The 21,339-nt window shown below is 45.3% G+C and overlaps 2 protein-coding genes across 2 annotated transcripts in view; one reads left to right on the top strand and one right to left on the bottom strand.

Moving 5' to 3' along the window:
* The window catches only part of SMARCC1 (SWI/SNF related, matrix associated, actin dependent regulator of chromatin subfamily c member 1), an 89,270-nt gene that overhangs the window by 47,535 nt on the left and 20,396 nt on the right, over positions 1-21,339 (top strand). Inside the window, exons 20-25 of the mRNA XM_035130395.2 lie at positions 2,675-2,933; positions 4,012-4,173; positions 10,027-10,088; positions 11,937-12,051; positions 14,118-14,272; positions 16,291-16,425. Of these exons, the coding sequence (XP_034986286.2) occupies positions 2,675-2,933; positions 4,012-4,173; positions 10,027-10,088; positions 11,937-12,051; positions 14,118-14,272; positions 16,291-16,425 (888 nt within the window). The remainder of the gene's footprint in view (positions 1-2,674; positions 2,934-4,011; positions 4,174-10,026; positions 10,089-11,936; positions 12,052-14,117; positions 14,273-16,290; positions 16,426-21,339) is intronic.
* Positions 828-1,554, bottom strand: LOC118092386 (small ribosomal subunit protein mS25). The gene has a single exon (XM_035130398.2). It carries the CDS (start codon positions 1,527-1,529, stop codon positions 1,008-1,010), a length of 522 nt encoding a protein of 173 aa, XP_034986289.1. The 5' UTR covers positions 1,530-1,554; the 3' UTR covers positions 828-1,007.

Genomic DNA, 21,339 nt, shown 5'->3' with positions numbered 1-21,339 from the left:
ATTGGATTTTGTAGAACAGTTGACATGATGGCTGATGTAGGAAAGCTCAGGTAATCAAATTGTCAGCACCTCCATTCATATAAATTTTTGGGTTGTTATTCTTCATATGGGAGAGAAGACTTGGAGGTCATGTTTCTCTCCAGAGAAAGAGAACCTGTTGAAGTCCCTTTTTTTTGTACACTCCAGTACATTTGACAGGTATGCTGCCTTTTCTTTTTAAAAATTTGTAATCATTTTGTGCAATATTTCCATAAAAGTCAAAGTGTTTGCACTACACTATTCTCCTTGGTACCCTCCCTCACCTTAAGGACAGTCAGTTCACTTTCCCTTTTCAACATGCTCTAGAAACAGATCTTCTGCATTTCAGATGGGAAGTAGAAACAGGATATCTCCATCTGCCAATTCTGCCTTCCTCCAGATACTTACATTAAAATCTACAACTTATTCTAGATGCCATAGTTCCAAAATGTGGAGAAAACACAAGCTGGAAGAGCTGATTCAGTCACACAAAGCTTAGAAGCCAGCAAATAAAGAGAACAATCTGAAAGCTTACGCCTTCAGGTGATGTTTTACATCAGAGTGGAGTCATATCAGGGTGGGGTGGGGACAATTTAGATGTGCCAATATGAATCAACCCAAGAGAACGGACTACAGGAAGGAAGGACACAAAGAATATGTTTTTTTTTTTTAATAGACAGGATTCTGTATTTGGATGGTTGTATGTTAGACAAAAAAGCACACGATTCATTAAACCAGGGTTCGACCAAGATGTGTTCTCCTTTGATTTTAAAACAAATGGCAAACATATATATTCACAATCCAGTCCATCACAAGAACAATTCCAGAATTTATTTAAAAGATTCATCCTTACTTGTTTTAAGTAAGTCCAGATATTTTTCTGTTACTTAAATGATGGTTTGTAAAAAGACCAATGTGTCATCATCAGTGTTAAGATGCCCACTTGCTTGTCAGTCTAAATGCTTTACTCCCTGCTGTAGAAAGTTGGCTTAGGAAGCAGCACTCTCTTTCATGGCAGTTTTATATTTCCCAGTCATCTCCTTTGGTAATGGCACTTTACCAGGGCAGGGAATTTGGCCTTCAATTTCACACATACATTCCCGCAAGTGGTACTTTTTGGGGCCAAACGTTGCGGGATGCCGTAGCTTCATTTTCTCTTGTGCTTCTCCCTGCAGTGTTTCCTTGCTTTTACCAAGAACTTTCTTAACATGTTCTGCAATCTCTTTGTTAGTCTTCTCTTCCACATCAACCAGGACTTGCTCTCCAGTATCTAAATAGAATTTTAAGAATGGCGATGGTGTCGTGTTCTTAAACATCACAATCTGAAGCCAAGGGTTTTTGTACTGAATCTGAGGTATGTTGAAGAACACAAATTTTCTGGCTCCTTCGCTTAAAGGCCCCCTCGTGTTGTAGTTCACCGTCATCACCTTCACGGCGTCCTTGAAGATGATGTCGCCTTGGTTCAGGTACTGCAGTGTCCTGCGGATCGGGAACCGGCCCTTCATCGGCATGGCGGCGGCAGCCGGCAGCCCCGCGCGCACCCACAAAGAATATGTTAATAATAATCTTGGCAAGAGATGATGCTGTAGCATGGACTAGTAGATTAGAAGTAATTGTAAACCAGGTTGGAGATCGGTAAAGATGTGGAAGGCAGAAAAGGCTGAAGAGGCCTGAGTTGCTCAAAGGAAGAGAGATGGCAGATGAGACTTGCAATGCATTTGAAAGGTGATAGGAAAGATTACAGTAGAGAAATTGGTGGAAAGACCAGTGAGGCAAGGTCAAGGGGCAGGTTGTGGGACTGGAGGTGGCGAGGGAAGGAGGAGAGAGTTTGGAGTCAGGTTAGCAACAGCCATGATGATGGACACCACTTGGCCTTATTCTAGAGAAGGTAAAGCCACATGCTGGTTGCCAGTGTGTTTTGAAGTAGCAACTCTCAGATCCAAAGCTGAAATGCTAGGTGAGTGTAGGCCTTACTTTGCTGAATTTTGTTTCTGTGTTAAAGGAGATATATGGGTGGGGAAGTTGAATGGAAGATACCATACCAATAACGCAGCAAAAGTTTTAGGCATCTTTCGGAGGTCAGAGGATCTAAATCTACCTTCTCTTGATGTTTCAGAGTCAATGTTGTAGAAGGAAGGGGTGGTAAAAGATCCCCAAGAGTGGCTGTTGCTTGGACATTTTTTGCCACTAGGAGAGTTCAGTAATGGTGCAATGGTACCAAAGACTGGAGGATGGTAACCTAGGGGCAAGCTTACACCATAAACTCTTGTCTCCAATGATCTGGCCTTTCTCTGACTGCTTGCTATACTGAAAGAAGGCTCCCATTTATCTCATACAATAGAAGGATCCTGCTTTCAAACAAGTTGCAGAATGTATGTTGTTTTGGTCCAGTGTAATCACTTTTGACACTTGCTTTGCAGGTCTTGTAACTCACCTTTTCTGAAATAAACAATCTTAGAATTTCTCAGCTCTTCAGATTTGTTCTTTTTAAACACATTTGCTATTATTTACCTTCATTGAAAGACGTTCACAAAAATCTATAACAAATGTTCAGTTCCTGCTCTTTTCATGGTACATGTTTCAGTTACCAAATTTGTGAACCAACTACTTTTGCATTGTGTCTCTTTAAAAGTTGATTTCCCCCTTTGTTTTTAAGGCATTGGAGATGTACAAAGATGACTGGAATAAAGTTTCTGAGCATGTCGGAAGCCGCACTCAGGACGAGTGCATCCTCCATTTCCTGAGGCTTCCCATTGAAGATCCTTACTTGGAGAACTCCGATGCCTCGCTGGGCCCTTTGGCTTACCAGCCTGTGCCTTTCAGCCAGTCTGGAAACCCAGTGATGAGCACTGTGGCTTTTCTGGCATCTGTCGTGGATCCCCGGGTGGCGTCTGCTGCAGCTAAAGCAGCTTTAGGTATGGAGTCACCTTCTCCCCCCACCCCCTTTCCAGTTCAATCTTGTCTGAGAAGGTCTTAATTTCATGCTTGGTGCTGACTTAGCCTTAAAGAAAATCCCCCACTGTCTCCTTGGTTGATCTGTCGTAAATTCACCAAAACTGCTTAAGCAGTGCCTGGAAAGATGATGGTATTTAGAAGGGTGGGTTTTGGGGGGGGAGGGGGGGACATCCTGCACACAGAGAAGCAAATTGAAGCCTGCTTTCCTCTTTTCTGCAGTCTGCTGCCTGCTGTCACTTACCTTGAATTGGTTAATGTTAGTAAAGCACCGCCTAAGCCAAGTAGTACCTAAAGGCCGAGCATTGATTTGTCATTTGTGTAGCTCAACATATAACTTCAAAAGGGCCTTGCTAACCTATTACGAATGCTTCAGGTTCTGCTGTCTGCTCCAATTCTTGATTTCATCTTCATGTAGCTCTTCCCAAGATGCTGTCCAAGATGCTCTCAAGATTTCGGAATAAAAGAGCCCTTGTATTATTAATTGCTGCACAATGGCAATATGTGCGTTAGAGTTTAGTGTGTGTGAGTAGTGCATTTTTAAAACAACTTGGAAATTGCCTTTTCCATTCTGCAGGCAACTTCCCCAAAAGGCTTCTCTGCATTTCATCTTTCCTGATCAGTCAATTCAAAGTGCTGGAGCTAAAATTACCTTCCTTTTTATGTCTCTTTTTCATGGCTCCTCTCTCAAGGCTGTCGCTGCTTTGTGTTTTGAGCTTTTTGGCCATTAATTTTGGGGTCCTCTTGTCTGCCTTGCCCGAGTCTCTTGCCACATCTCCCTTTGTTCTGCCATTCATTGGCCTCTCCTGCTGTCAACTCCCATTGTCCCCTTCTCTCACTCCGCTCTTGGCTTTGTGACTCACAGCTCCCTTGCTAAAAGTCCAATAAACAGGAGTAGCTACAATAGTGTAAAATGTGCAATCAGATAATCCAGCAGCAGGGTCATCTTAAAGAGTTACCTCTTCTATGGGCACATGGCTTTGAAAACCCTCACACCTAAAAACAAACTTCAAAGCTTTGTTGTTTTTACTTTTTTTACAGAGGAATTTTCCAGGGTCCGAGAGGAAGTCCCACTGGAACTGGTTGAGGCCCATGTCAAGAAGGTGCAGGAGGCAGCCAGAGTCTCTGGAAAAGTGGATCCCACTTACGGACTAGAGAGCAGCTGCATTGCTGGAACGGCTCCAGATGAGCCAGAGAAACTTGGTATGTCCCTAGGGGTTGCCTTCTGGCGCTCCTCTCCATCATGCTTGTCTCTGATTTGTGTTTATGTCGACCAAAGGTGATCATAACTAAGGGAAAAGGTATAGTAGAACACGACTTGCTTTATTTTGGGGCAGGGGGAGCAGGCAGAATAAGAGATTGGGTTGTTAACATAAGCCACCATATTTTTGGTCATTGAGCGATGAAGAAGACCAATATGTAATTGTGAGTCTGAGACAGCTTGTACTCTGTAATGATTATTGCCTGCATCGTTCATGAACTAAAAAGAAAAAGAAAAAAGAAATGTTTGATCTTGACGGGGAAGTTGGAATTATGTCTGATACAATTTTTGAGAATCTGTGGGGTGTCAAAGGTGCCAGAAGCTTTGGACTGCCTTATTTATTTCCCAGAAAGTCATTTACAATATGAGACATTTGGTTTTATGCTTGGAGACTGAACATTATTCTCCCCATTTAGAATAATGATCGAAATGCACACCAGCATAGATCGGTATGTGGCAGGCGCAAGTTCAGGAAACAGTAAATTAGGGGTCGTCTTGATAATTCCTACATTTAAGCTCATTGCACAACACAATGGAAAGCAGTCCTTGAGTGAGAGATATTGCTTCTGGTGTGAGATTTGAGAGTAATTAGGGCATAGTTCTTTCCATTTTCTGCATACACAATAAAGCAGAATTTTACAGCTTTGTCAAAATATAATTACTGAGCACCATGGTGAATACATCCTTTGATTCAGACTCCTGCTAAGACCCAAATGCCACAGTGTTAGTCTGCAGCACACTGTTATGTTTGTAGGTTACGTTACCTACTTTAACGTTTCGGCAGGCAATGCCAGTCAAGGTACAGAGAAGCACGCAGTTCAGCTGACGGATGTTTGGATACTTTGTGCCCTGCTGAACTGTAGTGTCTCAACAATTTTGTCTATTGAAACTAATTTTCCTAGACTCCTGCTCTTCTCTTCCTCCTATACCCATCAACCTTCAGCACCCACACAGTTTACAGTAATCTTCCTTCCCACAACTACAGATGATAACAGCAACAGTACAACACGCTGCCCCAGTCTCTGAGAACAGGGAATTTCAGTCAAGCTGCAGTAATGCCAAGCATTGACACTTGGACTCGAATCTCAAGGCTCCACACCCTTGTGAACTTCTCAGTAACTGTCTTTGTGCTTTCCCCCCTTCTGTGTCCTTTCTATGTGCCTTATAGGTTTCAGGTAAACACCTGAGGTTGTGATTAGCTTCATGGCTGCCTTGCAAATACTCTGCTCCAATAGATCTGCAACTTCCTCGCAGAGAAGCAGACCAGGGCGAGGTTTTGTTCTGGCTCTGCTGAGTTCTGTGCTTTTAAGTGGAAGAGATGGTGATGGTGATGGTGATGGTGATGATAATTTATTGCTTGTACCCAGTCCATATGACTGGGTTGCCCCAGCCACTCTGGCCAGCTTCCAACAAAATATAAAAGAGCACACAATACAGCAGACATTAAAAGCTTCCTGATACAAGGCTGCCTTCAGATGTCCATGGAAGGTTGTATAATTGGTTATGTCTTACAGACGGCCATCCTCCAACTCATCAAGGGCAACTATGAATGTGGCAGGGCGAGTGTCCTCATCCCCCCCCCTTCTCCACATGATTAACATCAGGTGGAAGAACAAGCACATGCATAGAGCTCTTTTGTATTGAGTGCTGAATATTTATTTTTTTGAAATATTTAGAGACCCCGCTTCCATTAAAAATACAGTAAATGGGTGTACAGCATGCAAAATTACAGCAAGGACAGCAGAAACATAAGTAAAAGCCACGTGTTTTCCCTTTCGCTCACTTGCGTCAGATAATAGAATTTGAAGCCTTTCCTGGGCCCAGAGAATAAAACGTGAGATGCAGATTATTTCTGAATGAGAAAAATGAACTGGATTTTTGCAGTTAATGTTAGCCTGTTAATGTGATTTGTATTGATCTGTGACTAATGGAATAAATTAGGGCAGGAGCAGATGGCTCTCTGTGGGGGGAGTGGCTTGGCAAAATTGAATTGGGTCACTCAACGGTCTGCAGCGCCTCTGCTCTGAAACAGCTTTTCACCAGAGGGTGCAAGGCGAAGAAGCCTCCGCCGAGCCTGCACTTTTTTTTGTGGGGTGGGGGTGGGGTTTACAAATGTGCAACAGCAAAGTTGCATGTTATATGCCTGCCGAAAATACTATTTATATATTTGGGCAGCTAAAACCAGAAGGGTTGGATTAAAAACATTATTGCTCTAGAGTGCTAGAAACGCTTCCTTGGGGGAGGGCGATCCCTCAGTAGTAATTACTGTAGCTGAGCAGTAAAACTACAGCATGAGCAACTGTGCTGGCAGTGTTAGCTGGTAGTCCCAGCGCCCATCCATGGACCATTTAGCAGAGCCATGACGGGCAGCGTAGACCGCAGGTGACATCACACATTTACATGTAACAAGTGAGTATGTAATGCACACCACGGCAAATGTGCAATTGTGCAGGTAGCTGAGAAAATGCCACTGCATAAGGTATGAAGAAACCCTAAGGTTAAGCGAAATATTTTGTCATTCCCATGTCTTCGTGTTGAAAGAGTGGAGAAATCCTCACTTGCATCATTCATTGGTTCTTAGGACTTACTGGAGGCTTCAAATGCAGCATCTCAGGGTTGCGCTTTGCTGCTGCCGCTGCCGCTGCCGCTGCCGCCACCCAGTTGCCCCAGAAGGCTGCCGCCAGAACTGACTCCTTATTGTGTAGACACAGTGTTCCAGTTTGCGAATGTTTTTCGGAAGCCGAACATCCGACGCGGCTTCCGCTTGAGTGCAGGAAGCTCCTGCAGCCAATTGGAAGCCGTGTCTTGGTTTTCGAACAGTTTCGGGAGTCGAACGGACTCCCGGAACGGATTAAGTTCGAGAACTCGCTCTCCCAGGAGGCAGTCATGGCTATCAACTGGGATGGCTTTGAAAAAGGATTAGACAAATTCATGGAGGAGGAGAGGGCTATCAGTGGCTACTAGCTAGGATGGCTATGTTCTACCTCCACATTTGGAGGCAGCAATGCTTTTGACTACCAGTTGCTGGTAACCGCAGAATGAGAGAGGGTTCTCGTGCTCAGGTTCTGCTCCCTGGTTGGCTCTTATGAGAACAGGATGCTGGACTAGATGGGCCTAATCTAGTAGACTGTTCATATATTCTTATGCTCAGCATGGCTGTACACATTGGCCTTTCCAACCATTTTTTGAAATGGATTTTTTTTAAATGAGCCTTTTCCAGATCCCTTACAAATGGGAAGTATTGGTTTTCTCTCTTCCTCACTCCCTCTGTTCTATTTAGTCAGTGTGCCCATGCAGAGCCACAAAATCTTTTTATTTTCTTCCTTTCCTTGCAGCTTAGCTTGTTCTGTCCTGGAAGACCAGACGCTAATCCATTTCTTCCCCTGGATGCAGAGCCTCCCAGTGGCTGTTCAATATCTGAGGCTTTCAATGAGCTTCCAGCTTTCTATTAGGAAGGGAAACGAATAGCCTGCAAATTTGTTTCCATGGAGCATGGCAGGCTTGAGCTGCCGTGGATGCAGCTCTACATCTGCTCAGATCGGTTGATTTCCATTGCTGAAAACCTCACTTGAGGGCCTCTACTGTGCACACATCCTGCCAAGTTGTTCAAGGCAGCATATGTGGGGTTTGCGGTTTTTTATTTGCACAGCAACCCTGTTGGGCTAAATAGAATATTTGGACCCAGCTGCACTGCCGATCAACCCTAGGCGGTGGCCTTGGGGTGGTCCTTTTGCAGCAGGCATCTCTCCTGCTGTAAAGGGTTGAATCATAGAATATTAGAGTCGGAAGGGGCCCAAGGGTCATCTAGTCCAACCCCCTGCAAAGCTCCTCTTCCTTTGTGTATGTCCTCATCATGTTTTCATTTGCATGCCACTTTCCCATGGTAGGTGCATTCTCAAAGTGGCTCACAACATGCAGAATAAATGAATAAATGAAAACCACATTTCAATATAATGCAAACAGAACACAGTTTAAGCAAAGCAGTCGCACTAATGTGAATAGGGCAGACAAAGACCTCATGTTATTAAACACTGAAACAATGACTAACAATAAAATAGAGAACATCCAAATAGCCAAAAAAAACCCCACACACCCCACCTTCCCTCAGGTAGGGGATGGGGCAAAGCAGGTGGAATAGCTTGTCCCAGCAGTCTCTTCCCTGCGTGTGCTTCTGCAGCTGAGGAAGGCCGGCGATGGGTAGATCCGTAGGGGATTGGCTAATGATGACAAGGTACTTCTGTTTTTAACCTTCAGGGCTAAAGCAGAATTGCCCAATCTTTATCCAGAAGGCAGGAAGTGCTTGAGACGGATGAGAGTTTAGTGGAGAGTCAGTCAGCACGGAGAGAGCCTCGAGAAGGGCTTTGCAGAAAAGCACAGTACTCAAAAGTTGAGAGTGAATTGCCTCAGCAAACAGGAGATGTATTTGATCAGAGTGTCGTCGTGGTCCAGTGTGGGTTGTCCTGTCTTGGCATGTGGTTTTGTGCAAGAGGATTTAGTAGCCACTGAGTGAGTGAGCAGTTGCCACCTGGGGAAGAGGGAAAGCAAGCTGCAGACTTTTGCTAAGGAGTGCCAGCTGGCTGGAGCAACTGTGGAAATAAGGATATAAAGGGAGATTTTTTAAGAGTTTGAAAAGGCATAGAGGCCCCAGTGAAATTGCTGGGGACCCCGGGGGCGGGGGGGGGGGAGTTTTCACAGGCGCTTCATATTCTGTTACAAGCACAATATGAAACCTCCTTATAAACGCAGTGGGACGAGCAAAGGGAAGCTTTTCTAAAATACCCACTAACAAGTCTTTGCCTTGAGATGCTCTTCTAATTGATCGCTGTGAGAGTTTTATATATCTAATTAACTTGTTTTACAGGCTGTGTGGAGGTGTTGAGTGGCAATTACTTAGGACTGTTTACCCTGCGCCAAGACATTCAATCCTGGGCCCATAAATTATGGCAATTAAGAAAATGTGCATAAACGCACTTAATTTGCTTAATCTATTCTCATTGCCAGAGTTGGGTTTCTGTATCCAAGTCTCCCAACAGAAGCCGGAACCTGATGCCTCGTAAGAATAATTACCGGTCCCTGTAGCTTACCCCAGGCTTCCAGGAATCGGATGTTTAGGAACACATGTTTTAGGAACTGCTGCAAGATCGTATCGCCATGTTCCACATGTTATTTCCGTGCCTAAATGATAATTGGAGCAATAGGCCAAAAATGTCACCACCCATGCTTGCCATTGAGCTTACGAGAGGAGCTTGTGGAGAAGAGTTAATTTTCAGAGAGCCACGTACCTGCGAGTGGCTGGCTTCTGAGAGCACGATCTGTGTCACAGCATCTCTCTAGAGTAGGGATGGGCAATCCTTTTCCTGTTTGGGGGCGGAGCCAGAGACGAAAGTGTTCTGGATCAGGTAACTTGGAATAAAGGCTTTGCTGCTTCTGTTTTCATTGTGTCTGCCTTAGATTAGATTTCCCACTCTTATGCAGATCTGCTCAGAAGTACGGGAAGCCCCTCTAGATTTGACGGTCGTCACTCTCAAATGGAGGGTTTTTAAAAATTTCAGTGGTCCAATCAATCTGCTCTCCTGGGACAGGATGACTCGTAATGCTGATCTGATTTGAAGGTTTGATTACCCATGGCCAGCAGGGATTGAGCTGCGATCGCCTTGTTCAATGTGGTGATGCTTTGTGAAAGGGCTCCGAAAAACAAAACGAGACTTCCATTAGTCCTCTGATGGGTTATCAATAACTGTTCCTGTTGCCACACAGTCAGCTTTGTATTAAGTGTTAATTATTCTGCCTTACAGATGGAACTGAAGAAGAGAAAATGGAGACAGAGACCAATGGACCACAGGCAGAAAAAGTTAAGGTCTGGCTGCTTCAAATGAAATTTTTTAAAATCATGCAGTGCTTCGAGCATTTCATCAGTATGAAGAATTATTATTATTATTATTATTATTATTATTATTATTATTATTATTACAGAAGCCTTTGAATGAAAATAAAGTCCCATCTTCACAAGCTCAGAAATAGCTTTTTAAGGAAACATCTTGTTTTCTACCTAAATTAAAATTCTGTATTAATTCATGTACTGCTTAGTGCAAGAATCGGCTTCTATTTTTATTTGTTTCATAAAGTTTATACATCAGTTCATTTTTTATATAAAAAACTGAGCAGTTTTCAGGTATAAAAACCAATTGTACAAGCATTAAAATATAAACATGTAATAAAACAATGTTTAAAACATGTTGCTAACTTAAAGCAGGAGACTTGAGTAGGAAGATCAGAGGAATACCTATGTAAACACAGGATTCTTTTGTTTACATCTGCCACAGAGCAGACAGGTGCCTATGCATATTGAGCTAAATCAGCCTTCGTCAACCTGGTGCCTGCCGTGCAGCTGTTTTGGACTACAACTCCCATCAGCCCCAGTCAGCCTGCACTCTAGTTGGGGCTGATGGAAATTATAGTACAAAATGTCTGGGAAGCACCAGGTTGGCGAAGGCTGAGTTAAACCATGCAAACGCAGTCAATGAAATCCGCCAGTTTGGACTTCCAGTATGGGATTTTTTTCATTGGATGTTGTTTCACCCACTATGCTTTTTTGTTGTTAGAAGTGAATATTTGGGGTCAGTTTTAGGTCCAGTACATCATCATTATTACTATTATTACTGTTACTAATTAAACTTGTATACCCCCCCTTCATCCAAAAATCTCACATTGGCCCACAGCATAAAAGCACAAGATTGAAATCACAAAATACATTTAAAATAAAACCAAGAACAAAAAAAACCAATAACCCCTCCCCTCCCACAAACACATTTAAAAGGATATAGGATGTTAATTAACCAACGGTCTTGCTGAAGAGGAACGTTTTCTCCTGGCACGAAAAGGTGTCTCATGAAAGGTGCCAGGCAAGCCTCCTTGGGGGGAGAGCATTGCACAAATGGGAAGCTACTGCAGAAAAGGCCCATTCTCATGTTGAGCTTCTCTCTTCCAAGGGACATCCTGTGCCCCCCCCTCAGAAAAACCCACAAGTAAAAAAACTGTTTAAAACAATTTAAAACTTTTTGAACAGTTGGGGTACTAAAACAGCAACAGTTGCCAACAGAAGCCCATTGCTCCTTTAGTGGCCCTACATTGTTTAGGTTGTTTTCTCATATGCAGTGGTTACAGAGAGAAACAGTTAAAAGAACAAGTACCAGTCTAAAATACAGGAGCCTTTAAGAGTTTGATAATTCAGTATGTATGGATGTGGTTGAAGTGGGATGCCATCATTGCATTTCAGTGCATTATATTTGGTACTGCTTTGGCCAGTGGATAACGCTGAGAGAAACTGAAGCCAAGAGTATTCACTGAAGACTCTTAAGCTGGCTTTTCTAGTTTGGAGCTTTGGAATCGGTCAAGAGTATATCTAAATAAGGAACCAATTGCCTTCTCCTACTTTTTTTTGTGTATGACATCCCTTGCTATTTCTATTTTTTTAAGTGAACACTTGTTGTTCCTAATGCACCAGTGTTCTTCAGGAAAGCTGTCATTTATTTTCGTGGGCTGCTGTGTCTGTACTTCTGCAGTTATTTGTTTCCTGCTCAGTAACTACAGTTGTCAAGATGAATATTCCAACCAACCACCCGCCCCCCACCCCGGAAACCTTAACATTTCGTTTCCCCGAGCTGTTTAATTACAGTACACCTCCCCCACTTTTCATACGCTGTAGATTGAAAACAAAGGGGACCATGAACTTGGAGATGGAAACAAGGCACAGGAAGGAGACGAGGAGAAAAATGCAGAAAAGGAGCAGGATGGCGACGTCTCCCAGGACTCTAAGCCAGGTAGGAAGCTGCAGCTTCCCTCTCCCAGCTGCGCACAGGCCTTAAAGTCTTTGCCTGTAGTTCGAGGCATGTCTCATAAATTAAGCTGTAACGAAGGCGGACTTCCCCATAGCATGAGTTGCCAACATGGCACCCACAAGGGCTTTCCCTTTGCTCCCTACCCACTGCCAATGAAATTAGGCTTGAAAAGGCTTTCTGTTATAGCCAGTAAAAAGTGGAGGCTTAACTCTCCCCTCCTGGGCTGTAACAAACGAATCCTGAAAACAGCCTATTTCTGAACTTAAGTTAGACTTGGAAAATAATTCCTTTTGCAGTTTGGAAGCTCTTTCCAATTCAGGGGTGATTTCTAGGGCAGAAGAGGGGGGGAATTGCAGCTGGATGGGAAAGGATTGCCCCTTCCGTCCTCAGCGTGCACACATACCCCTTTTGCAACCAGTAGAAAGCTGCTTCAAGTCTAATTATTGCAGAGGTGATACAGCTGGGGAGGTGACAGTTAGCGCCCCGTCCCCCCGTGACCACTGCCTCCAAAATTACTAGCTTGGGAAGAAATCTCTTGGCTTTAATGGAAGCCTTTTTTCAAGACTAATCATTTTGTGTGTATATTTGACAGGGGGGTACCATTCTGGAGTTTTGAGCTGGGAAGGGAAGGTTATCTCTAGCTGCCTCAGCTGCCCTCCCCAGGAAAATACCCCAATTAGTTTAGAAGAAAAGCAAAAACATTTTCCCCCAGCCTAGTAGCTGCCAGGGGAGAGAAGTGAGTATAGTTGCAGTGCACAAGTGATTACGGCTGTGGCCTGTGCTCACATGGAGATCACCACATTTTCTCCAGTTTGCGCATGTGTCCATGGGCGAATAAACATCGGCAACCCCTACCCCACCATAACATGTCTGCTTTGGATAGAATGCAGTAGTCAATATTTAGGCTTTATCTCACAAGCCTGGCTCAGGCGCTAAATCTTGATTTGAAATCCTTTCATGCTTCAGCCAGGAATTCTTTTCATCTTGGTTGTACACTTTGGGTAACAAATGCTAAGCTGAAGCAGCCCTGCCTAATATGAATTGGGTGTCTTATTTCCTTTTGCTAAGCCCTAATAATCGGAAAGAATAGGTGGGCGGGCTGTGCTCTCGCACTCTCCTTTCATGCTTCCAAGTCAAGAGGCCACTTTTTAAGTATCTTGCTGTCTTCTCTGCATTTCAGTTGACAGAAACTCGATAATTTAAATCATGAAAACATGTCCTTTAGAACAATTGAGTCTGCTTTTTTGAAATTTAAATAGTTGGGTCGGGGGATAGGTTTTTAATAATTTCTCGTACCTTTAGTGTTAATTTGCACAGTGAGGGGAAAGGTGAGCTAGTGGAGCCCTTTGCCCAAAGCAGCATCATTAGCCTGGTAACAAGAGAAAGGTGACAGTCAAATGATTATTTTGCAAGTCATGGGTGGGCCAGTATATCCAGTGAGCTGGTTCTGGCTGCTGTTAGGAAGCTGTATCACTGCAGCAGTCCCTTGACTTTAAACTTGAAAGCCAATACAGTGGGCGCTCAGGTTGCGAACGCGATCCATGCGGGAGGCACGTTCGCAACCCCCAGCGCTGCGCATGCGCGGTTGCGATTCGGCACTTATGTGCAAAGCGCGATTTAGCATTTATGCGCATGCGCGAGCACTGAAACCCGGAAGTAACCCGTTCAGGTACTTCCGGGTTCACGCAGTGCACAACCCGAAAAGGCGCAACCCGAAGCATCTGTAACCCGAGGTATGACTTTATTTCTCTTTCTCAAATGGAAGGGGACATTCTGAATGGGTGCACTGAGCACTGCACGTCTTTCTTGGGGCGGGCCAAGCCAGAGTGAATCACAAGGTGTTTATTTTCTCGGCTGTTCTAAGGAGGGCACCCAAGATGACAGCTGATCCCAACAAGTGGTGTATTCCCGAGAGTGAAGCTGAAAGTACTTCATGGTCTTATTTTATGCTAGAAGTTTGAGCGCTGCACAAATAATCAGGAGCGAGATGGTGGCATCAGCTGTGCTAAAGGGATGTGCAAGACTAACTAGGGAGTGTTTTCGTTTAGATGAGAAGGAAGCAGACGAGAACAAGGAGAACCTTGATGTGTGCAAAGACAAGGAGGGCGACGCTGGGAAGAAGAGAGTGGAGCACGAAATCTCCGAAGGGAACGTGGCAACGGCTGCAGCTGCTGCCCTCGCCTCGGCTGCCACCAAAGCCAAGGTTTGTCGGGCACAGATTTCCACTGCATCTGGTTTCCGGTGCTGTTCAGGGAACGCTTTTAAAATGACCCCATTGTTTGCAAAGGCACCAAAAGAGCTTGTTTCTGCTTCTCATGCCTTTTTAAAATGCTCCTTCTGTGCTCCTCGGCTTCAGCTGTATGAATGTTATCATTAAATGAAATTTGTTTCCCTGTGAATGGGTTTAAGGCTGCCATTGTGGGCTTACTAAAAGGCACAGTGAGAGAGCCTATCCAGAAAGTTTGTCAGCTTCTTTTTCAGCTTTTGATGGGCTATTTCTTTTGGTGGTGAGAAGATTCAAGAACTCAGCCAGGCACTCCTTTCCTCATAAGCCCATTACTGATTCCTTGGGAGGTTAACACATTTGAAAACAGAACTTAGAAAGTGTGGCTGAAGGAAGCCCTTGTGTGGAACGTACAGAACCGGAGGAGGAATTTCCTCATTTTTCTGGCCTTCGGCACTTGGTGCAAAATAGATGTTTTTCTCCTGCTCTGTTCTCAGTTTTCCGGTTTCCAGGCTAGCGCACAGAGACCCTCTTTAGCAAGGCTCTCTCCATAATTCCCGCTGCCCTCTTCTTTGGTTCTGCTTCTTTAAAAAGAAGGGTTGTGCCTTATTTGCCTATCACTTCCATCTTGAACAGTGATCTCTCCACAGAATGGTAGTATGACGCGTCTCTTGTTAAAGAATGAAACTGAAACGAATGGAGAAATCAATGGCAAAATAGCATGTTCAAGAAATTTGGGGCCGTCATACGTCTTAGTGGAGGGGTCCTTCCCATTCAAGCATAGATCCTCCCAAAGCCTGACTTGTACCACCTCTGCGTGTTTGAGACTTGCAGCCTGAACAGAGGTTCTTGTATAGCATACGTTGCCGCAAGTGTCCATTACAAACTGATGGGTGTCATTAAGGCAAGCAACATAAATCCAAATAAGGATGGATATTCTGCAAACGGGGTGGGTGTGGCTCATCTGCCTTAGCTAAGCCAAGCCTCATTTTCCTTTAGGTGTAGGTAGAGAAAAGGTGTCTGGCTAATTTGGGAAGGGCCTGTAGCTCAGTGGTAGAAGATCTGATTTGCATGCAGAATGTCCAAGGTTCGTTCCTTGGTGTTTTTAAGTGAGTTGCTGCCAATCGTGGGGCAACCGTGTTCTGCTTTCTCTTTTGGAGGCAGGATGGCCTCTGCATGCCACTTGCTTGGAGTCCCAAGTGGAGAGGCTGTTGGTGTGCCTAGGTCCTCCTAGTCAGCTTCTTACAGGTACCGGCCATTATGAGAGCAGGATGCTAAACTAGATTGACCATTGGCCTGATCCAGTAGGCTCTTAGTAGATGAACCAATCACCCTCCTGGTTTGCATGGAAAATCTGGGAATTGTGACCTGTTATCCAGCCATGCTCTGTATCTTGGGTATGACTCAGCCCTGTGTATCAAAATGCACTCCTAGTAGTGCCAGATCAGCTTGACAGCCATCCCAGAGTTCCCAATAATCATAACTTCAGTGTTACAGCCCACCTCGAACAGTCTTTCAAGATGTGTTATAGAAACATTGGAGTAAATGAAGTTACTACATTAGTGGAAATGTTAACATACTACTTTGTTATAGGTTGTTGTAACAAGCTCCTACATAAAGTAGTACAGTTTCCATTTCAGTAGTCTACGGGTTAGTATTCCATGCGAGCAGCAGAGGAGGATATATGAGAGGCTACTTTGGCCCTCTGATAAATCTTGGGATTCAACAGATTCCCAAGCAAATACTGTAGATAGCATAAAAATAAGCTACCATTGAACCTTCAAACCTCACATACTGCCTCACGCAGTCTCAGCACCAGCTAGTTCACATTTTCAAAGGACTTTGATGTCGTATCTTTGATAAGACCCCTTAAATCTGAGAGGAAAATGAACTGTTACCAGGTTAGAAGTCAGAAAATGAAAAATTGGGGGGGGGGGCTTTGCTATTGTTTCTCCTGCATGTAGGTAAGGTGTGTTCATTTGTGTTTTTCCTTCCAGCATCTAGCTGCTGTTGAGGAAAGGAAGATCAAGTCCTTGGTCGCCCTCCTGGTAGAAACACAGATGAAGAAACTGGAGATCAAGCTCCGTCATTTTGAGGAGCTGGAAACAATCATGGACAGAGAGAAAGAGGCGGTAAGACTGGTTGGGGAAGGGGGCATGCTTATTTTTTTATATGGTGCCCCCTGAAAGCTCAGCGGCATTGGTACTTGGGGGCTGTGTCAGTTTAAGCTTTTCATCAGCATTTAAATGCTGCATCTCTCCTGTGCATTGATGACGCCTCCTTGCTTTTGGATAACACACATCCCTGCAGGTCTATTCTTCATATGGTTTTGAAAGTTTCATTGCATATGCGTTTATGGAGTGATTACTTATCTCAATTCTGCAACTCTTGGACACTGTGGACTTAGTTTTTCCCTGTCCTTTGCTCATGATGCAAGAAAAAATGGAGAACGGTTTGGGACACTGAGTATCTGAGGATAGTTCCTTCAAAATGGAATGTGCTGATTTGGTTCCTAGACAGCCTTCTCCTTGGTCAGGCTGCTGCTTAAACAGGTTCTGAACATCCAGAATTCAATTGCTTTGCCTCTTGTCACTTTCCCTTGGATCACTTGGGAACAGTAGCGCTCTCTCTCTCTCTCTCTCTCTCTCTCTCTCTCTCTCTCTCTCTCTCTGTGTGTGTGTGTGTGTGTGTGTGTGTGTTGGGATATATCATTAGCAGTTCCTTCCCCCACCCCTCACAGGACCCTCAAATGACAGCCTAATTAGATTCCCTTTAGGATCGGACCTTGTTGAGACTGCAAAAGGGTGTAACTCGGGGCAACTGCAAGGCTGATGCTAATGGATGGAATCCTTGGCCTGCATGGGCTCTTCTTACATCCAACAGCAGTATTGGACAGCATCTCTGCATTGCAATTAAAGTTAGAGAGGAAGCCTATAGCTAGTTAAATTGAAACATCATGCAATAAAGCACCATCCACCTAGCAGCCTAGCTCAGGCTTCAAAATCCAGGTCAGTTGCAGTGTTTTGATTTGCTTCAAGGAGAAGCCAGAGAATGGACTGCTCTTGCCCTCTGTATGGGCAGAGCAGACCCACAGAGCAGGGGTTTGGGCCAGATGACCCTTGGGTTACCTTCCAACTCTGCGATTCTGTGACATTCTCTTCAGCTCGGTTCCTATGACAGCATTTGCGAACCTGGTGCCCTTTAGATGTTGGACTATTGCTCCCCTCAACCCCAGATGACTGTGCTGGGTAACCTCTGTCCATTCTGTGTAGGGCTTGTTCTCTTTCTCATCACACAACCCCCCCCTACACTTGCATCTTGTTTTCTTCCTGATCAAGGGGTCTGGAGGCCAAGTGAATTGGGGCCTTGGATTTGATGCAAGAGAAGGAATAGGCAAGGAGGAGCTTGTGTCCTCTTAGGGTCACCCCCCTCCGTGTTGAGAGGACGTTGGCATTAATAGGTCAGCCAGATAATTCTGCTTGACTCCTGCGGGGGCCTGCCTGGATGATGACAGCTTGCACCCCTGGTTTGGCACTGAATGGGGAGGTTAAGAAGGAGAGCCCAGCATCCTGTTATCACAGTGACTAACCAGGTGCCTGTGGGACACCTGCAAGCGGGATTGGAGCATGGTAATCATTCTGGACCAAAAACCAGCAGCTGTCTCCCCCACCTGAGCTTCTCCCGCTTGTCACCTTGTCCTGGGATGGGAAAATTAGCAATGGGTGCGGCAGCTGTCTGTCAGAGAGCAGGGAGAATTATTTTTCACGATTGGAATGCTTAAAGGATATGTGTGTTGTCCAGATTCTGACACATAATAACTTCTAGGTTCTTCTGCCCTCATCCTTCAGCTTTTTACCTCCTTTAGGGCCACTGTGGTCTAAACCACAGAGCCTAGGGCTTGCTGATCAGAAGGTCGGCGGTTCGAATCCCCACAACGGGATGAGCTCCTGTTGCTCGGTCCCAGCTCCTGCCAACCTAGCAGTTCGAAAGTACGTCAAAGTGCAAGTAGATAAATAGGTACGTCAAAGTGCAAGTAGATAAATAGGTACTGCTCCAGCAGAAAGGTAAACGGCATTTCCGTGTGCTGCTCTGGTTTGCCAGAAGCGGCTTAGTCATGCTGGCCACATGACCCAGAAGCTGTACGCCGGCTCCCTCGGCCAGTAAAGCGAGATGAGCGCCGTAACCCCAGAGTCGTCCGTGACTGGACCTAATGGTCAGGGGTCCCTTTACTTTTACCTAGGACCACACTCAACTACCTAGTGGGTGTGGCTGTTGTGGCTTTTAACAGTTTAGAATAGCCAGCATGAGGGGGGCCCAAGCCAGGTTAGGATGGTGGACTGGGGAAGGGAGTCCCCCTGCTGCTGTGGTGCTGATCGGAATTTCCCACATTCCCCCTGCTGCTGTGGTGCTGATCGGAATTTGTCTATACTGACTGGCAGTGGCTCTCCCAGATTCCTGGAAGTACATCAACCTTACCTGGAGATGTGGGGGTTTGGTTCTGTTTCCTTCTGCATGCAAAAACAGGTGCTCTGCCACTGCATTTTCCTGCTGGCATTTATCACCTGACGTACCAGATTGCCAAGACAGGCTGCATCTTTCTGGCTCAGCCCCATGTCAGGAGGTGTGTTGTATCTTCCACTCCCCAACACCAAAAAATTAAAATCTGTATCTTCAGCTCTTCTGCTGAGCATCTCTGCCTTGCTCCTCCCCACCAGCTCACAGACCCCGCTGCTGATTGGCAGATAAGGCAAGAGCTGTTGCTAAGGGGGAGATTCTCCCTGGGTTTCCATATCTTTAAGGAAAATCCTCTGTTGCATCAGCCATTCTCACTCCATCTTCAAGCATTTGATATTCTGTCTCTGTCTCTTTCCAAGCAGACTTTCTCATTTGTAAATTTCCCTCCAAAGAGCTCCCAGCAATTTAAAAAAATGCAGCTTTTAGTCTTTTTTTTTTGCTGTGGGTCTGTTGCCCAAAACCTCTCATAGCACAATAAAGGCTGTTTCCTCCTCGTTTCGAAGTGGGGAGCAGAGGAGGGGAGTCAACAGGTTTGTGCATGATATGATCTAATTTGTAAACCAAAGCCATTTTAGGGCTGTCAGCCCAAATTGTATTCTGAGTCAAGAGCACTTGTTAATCCAGAAATTGTGACAGAGTGTATTACGATGTAGAGTTGACAGTGACATGTGGGGGGGTGGGGGGGGTTCTTTCCTGATTCCTAGAGCAGCATTTTCACTTGTGTGCCTGGTGCCAAGATAAAACATTTCCACTTGCAAGATCCCATTTTAAACAATGACGTTACAACTTGGGTAAAGCCACCCAGCGAATATGAACCAAGACCGAATTCCAGTGCACACTGTGCAGCAGAATCCCACTGGCTGTTATTCAAGAGGCTGCACCACAGGTTGAACCTGCCCTGCCTCCCTCCCACCATTTGGAGATGCACTGTGTGTGAGCAGAATTCAGGACCTCGTGCAGAATTTTACAACCTCAGACCCTGCTTTATTTCCTATTTCCATTAAGTTTCAGAAAACCCTGGGTGGTATCTGCCTTCCCACATAACTCTCTCTTTTTCTGGACCCCTGCCTCCTTCCTTTCATTGGTCATACCTTCCCAAAATAATAATGCTCAATACCGTATATACTGGCGTATTAGACGGCTTTTGAACCCAGGAATTTTTTTTCAAAAGTTGGGGGCCCGTCTTATACGCTGGGTCCAAGAATCTGCGGTCACCGCATACGGTGGGGGGAGCTCAAAAACGGCCGCATCCCCACTGTATGCAGTGACCATATGAACGCAAAGAAGCGCGCTCGGGAGGGGGCTGCTCCCCGCCAGGGAGAATGGCTCCCTCATGGCTTTGTCACCTGGATCAGCGCAGAGATACAGTTTTGTGTATTTCATTGGTGTCAAGCTGCTGCCTCTTCTCTTTTTGTCAGCGCAAAGCAAAGGGATCTCTCCGCTCTCTCTTTCACTGCTGCTCAGCGTCTTTCGCTGGCTGTGTGAGCCTCCGATGTCTCTGCCCCTCTATCGCTATCCTCTCTATGGTTTCTTTCCCCCCTTTTGCTTGATTTCTCTGCCTCCCTCTCCCTCTCCCTCTCCCTGGCTTCTATTCCCCTTTTGCTCACTGAGCCAGCCTCGTTGTCTCTCTCTCCGCTCTCTCTTTCACTGCTGCTCAGCGTCTTTCGCTGGCTGTGTGAGCCTCCGATGTCTCTGCCCCTCTATCGCTATCCTCTCTATGGTTTCTTTCCCCCCTTTTGCTCAATTTCTCTGCTTCTCTATCTCTCCTCTCTCTGGCTTCTTTCCCCCTCTCAATAACTAAGCAAGCAAACAAACAAACAAACCACCATTTCCCCGGCTGCAGACTTGAGTGCTGGAGAAGACAGCCTCCCCTCCCCTCCCCGCCAAAAAAGGGCTGGAGTACATCCCAAATTCTATATTTTAACTTGAAAAGTAAGGGGTCGTCTTATACGCCCAGTCGCCTTATACGCCAGCATATACGGTATTTTTTGGGGGGAAAAACAGCAGTTGTATAATCCAAACAGATGCAGGCATTTGTGCTTTCCGTTTGGCATTTGCTTGCGAATATCTAGTTGCCACATCAGGGTATCCTTGGCTTGGCATATGTAGCATTTGTGGCTTCTGCTGCAGCAGAGGATGCCCTGCCTTTAGTTAGGCAGCCTGATTCTTGTCATATGAAGCCTGCTTCAAGGCAACCTTTCCCAATTACAGATCCTGAAAGCCTTGCTCACTGCCAGCCCTCCCTGGCCCAATTGGATTGCTCCCTTTGATTACGGTCACTACTGTGAGCAGAATCTCTGCTCCTGCCCAGCTTTTGCCATCATCCACGGTGTGCCATGCATAGCTTGATCTCGGTGTGATTTTTCTCTCGTCGTTTTCAAATCTACATGACCTCGAAAACTGGAAACCAAAGGCTAGTGTGCTGAGATGTCTCCAGTATGAATTTGCAGTTGAAATTTCAATATGAGGAGGGTCCTGTCTTGGTGCTATCTTCCCAAGAAGGTCAACAAGTCAGTTCTTGACTAAACACC

This window comes from Zootoca vivipara, chromosome 12, assembly GCF_963506605.1.
Source record: "Zootoca vivipara chromosome 12, rZooViv1.1, whole genome shotgun sequence".
Taxonomy (NCBI): Eukaryota; Metazoa; Chordata; class Lepidosauria; order Squamata; family Lacertidae; genus Zootoca; species Zootoca vivipara.
This window is presented reverse-complemented; position numbering and strand designations above follow the sequence as displayed.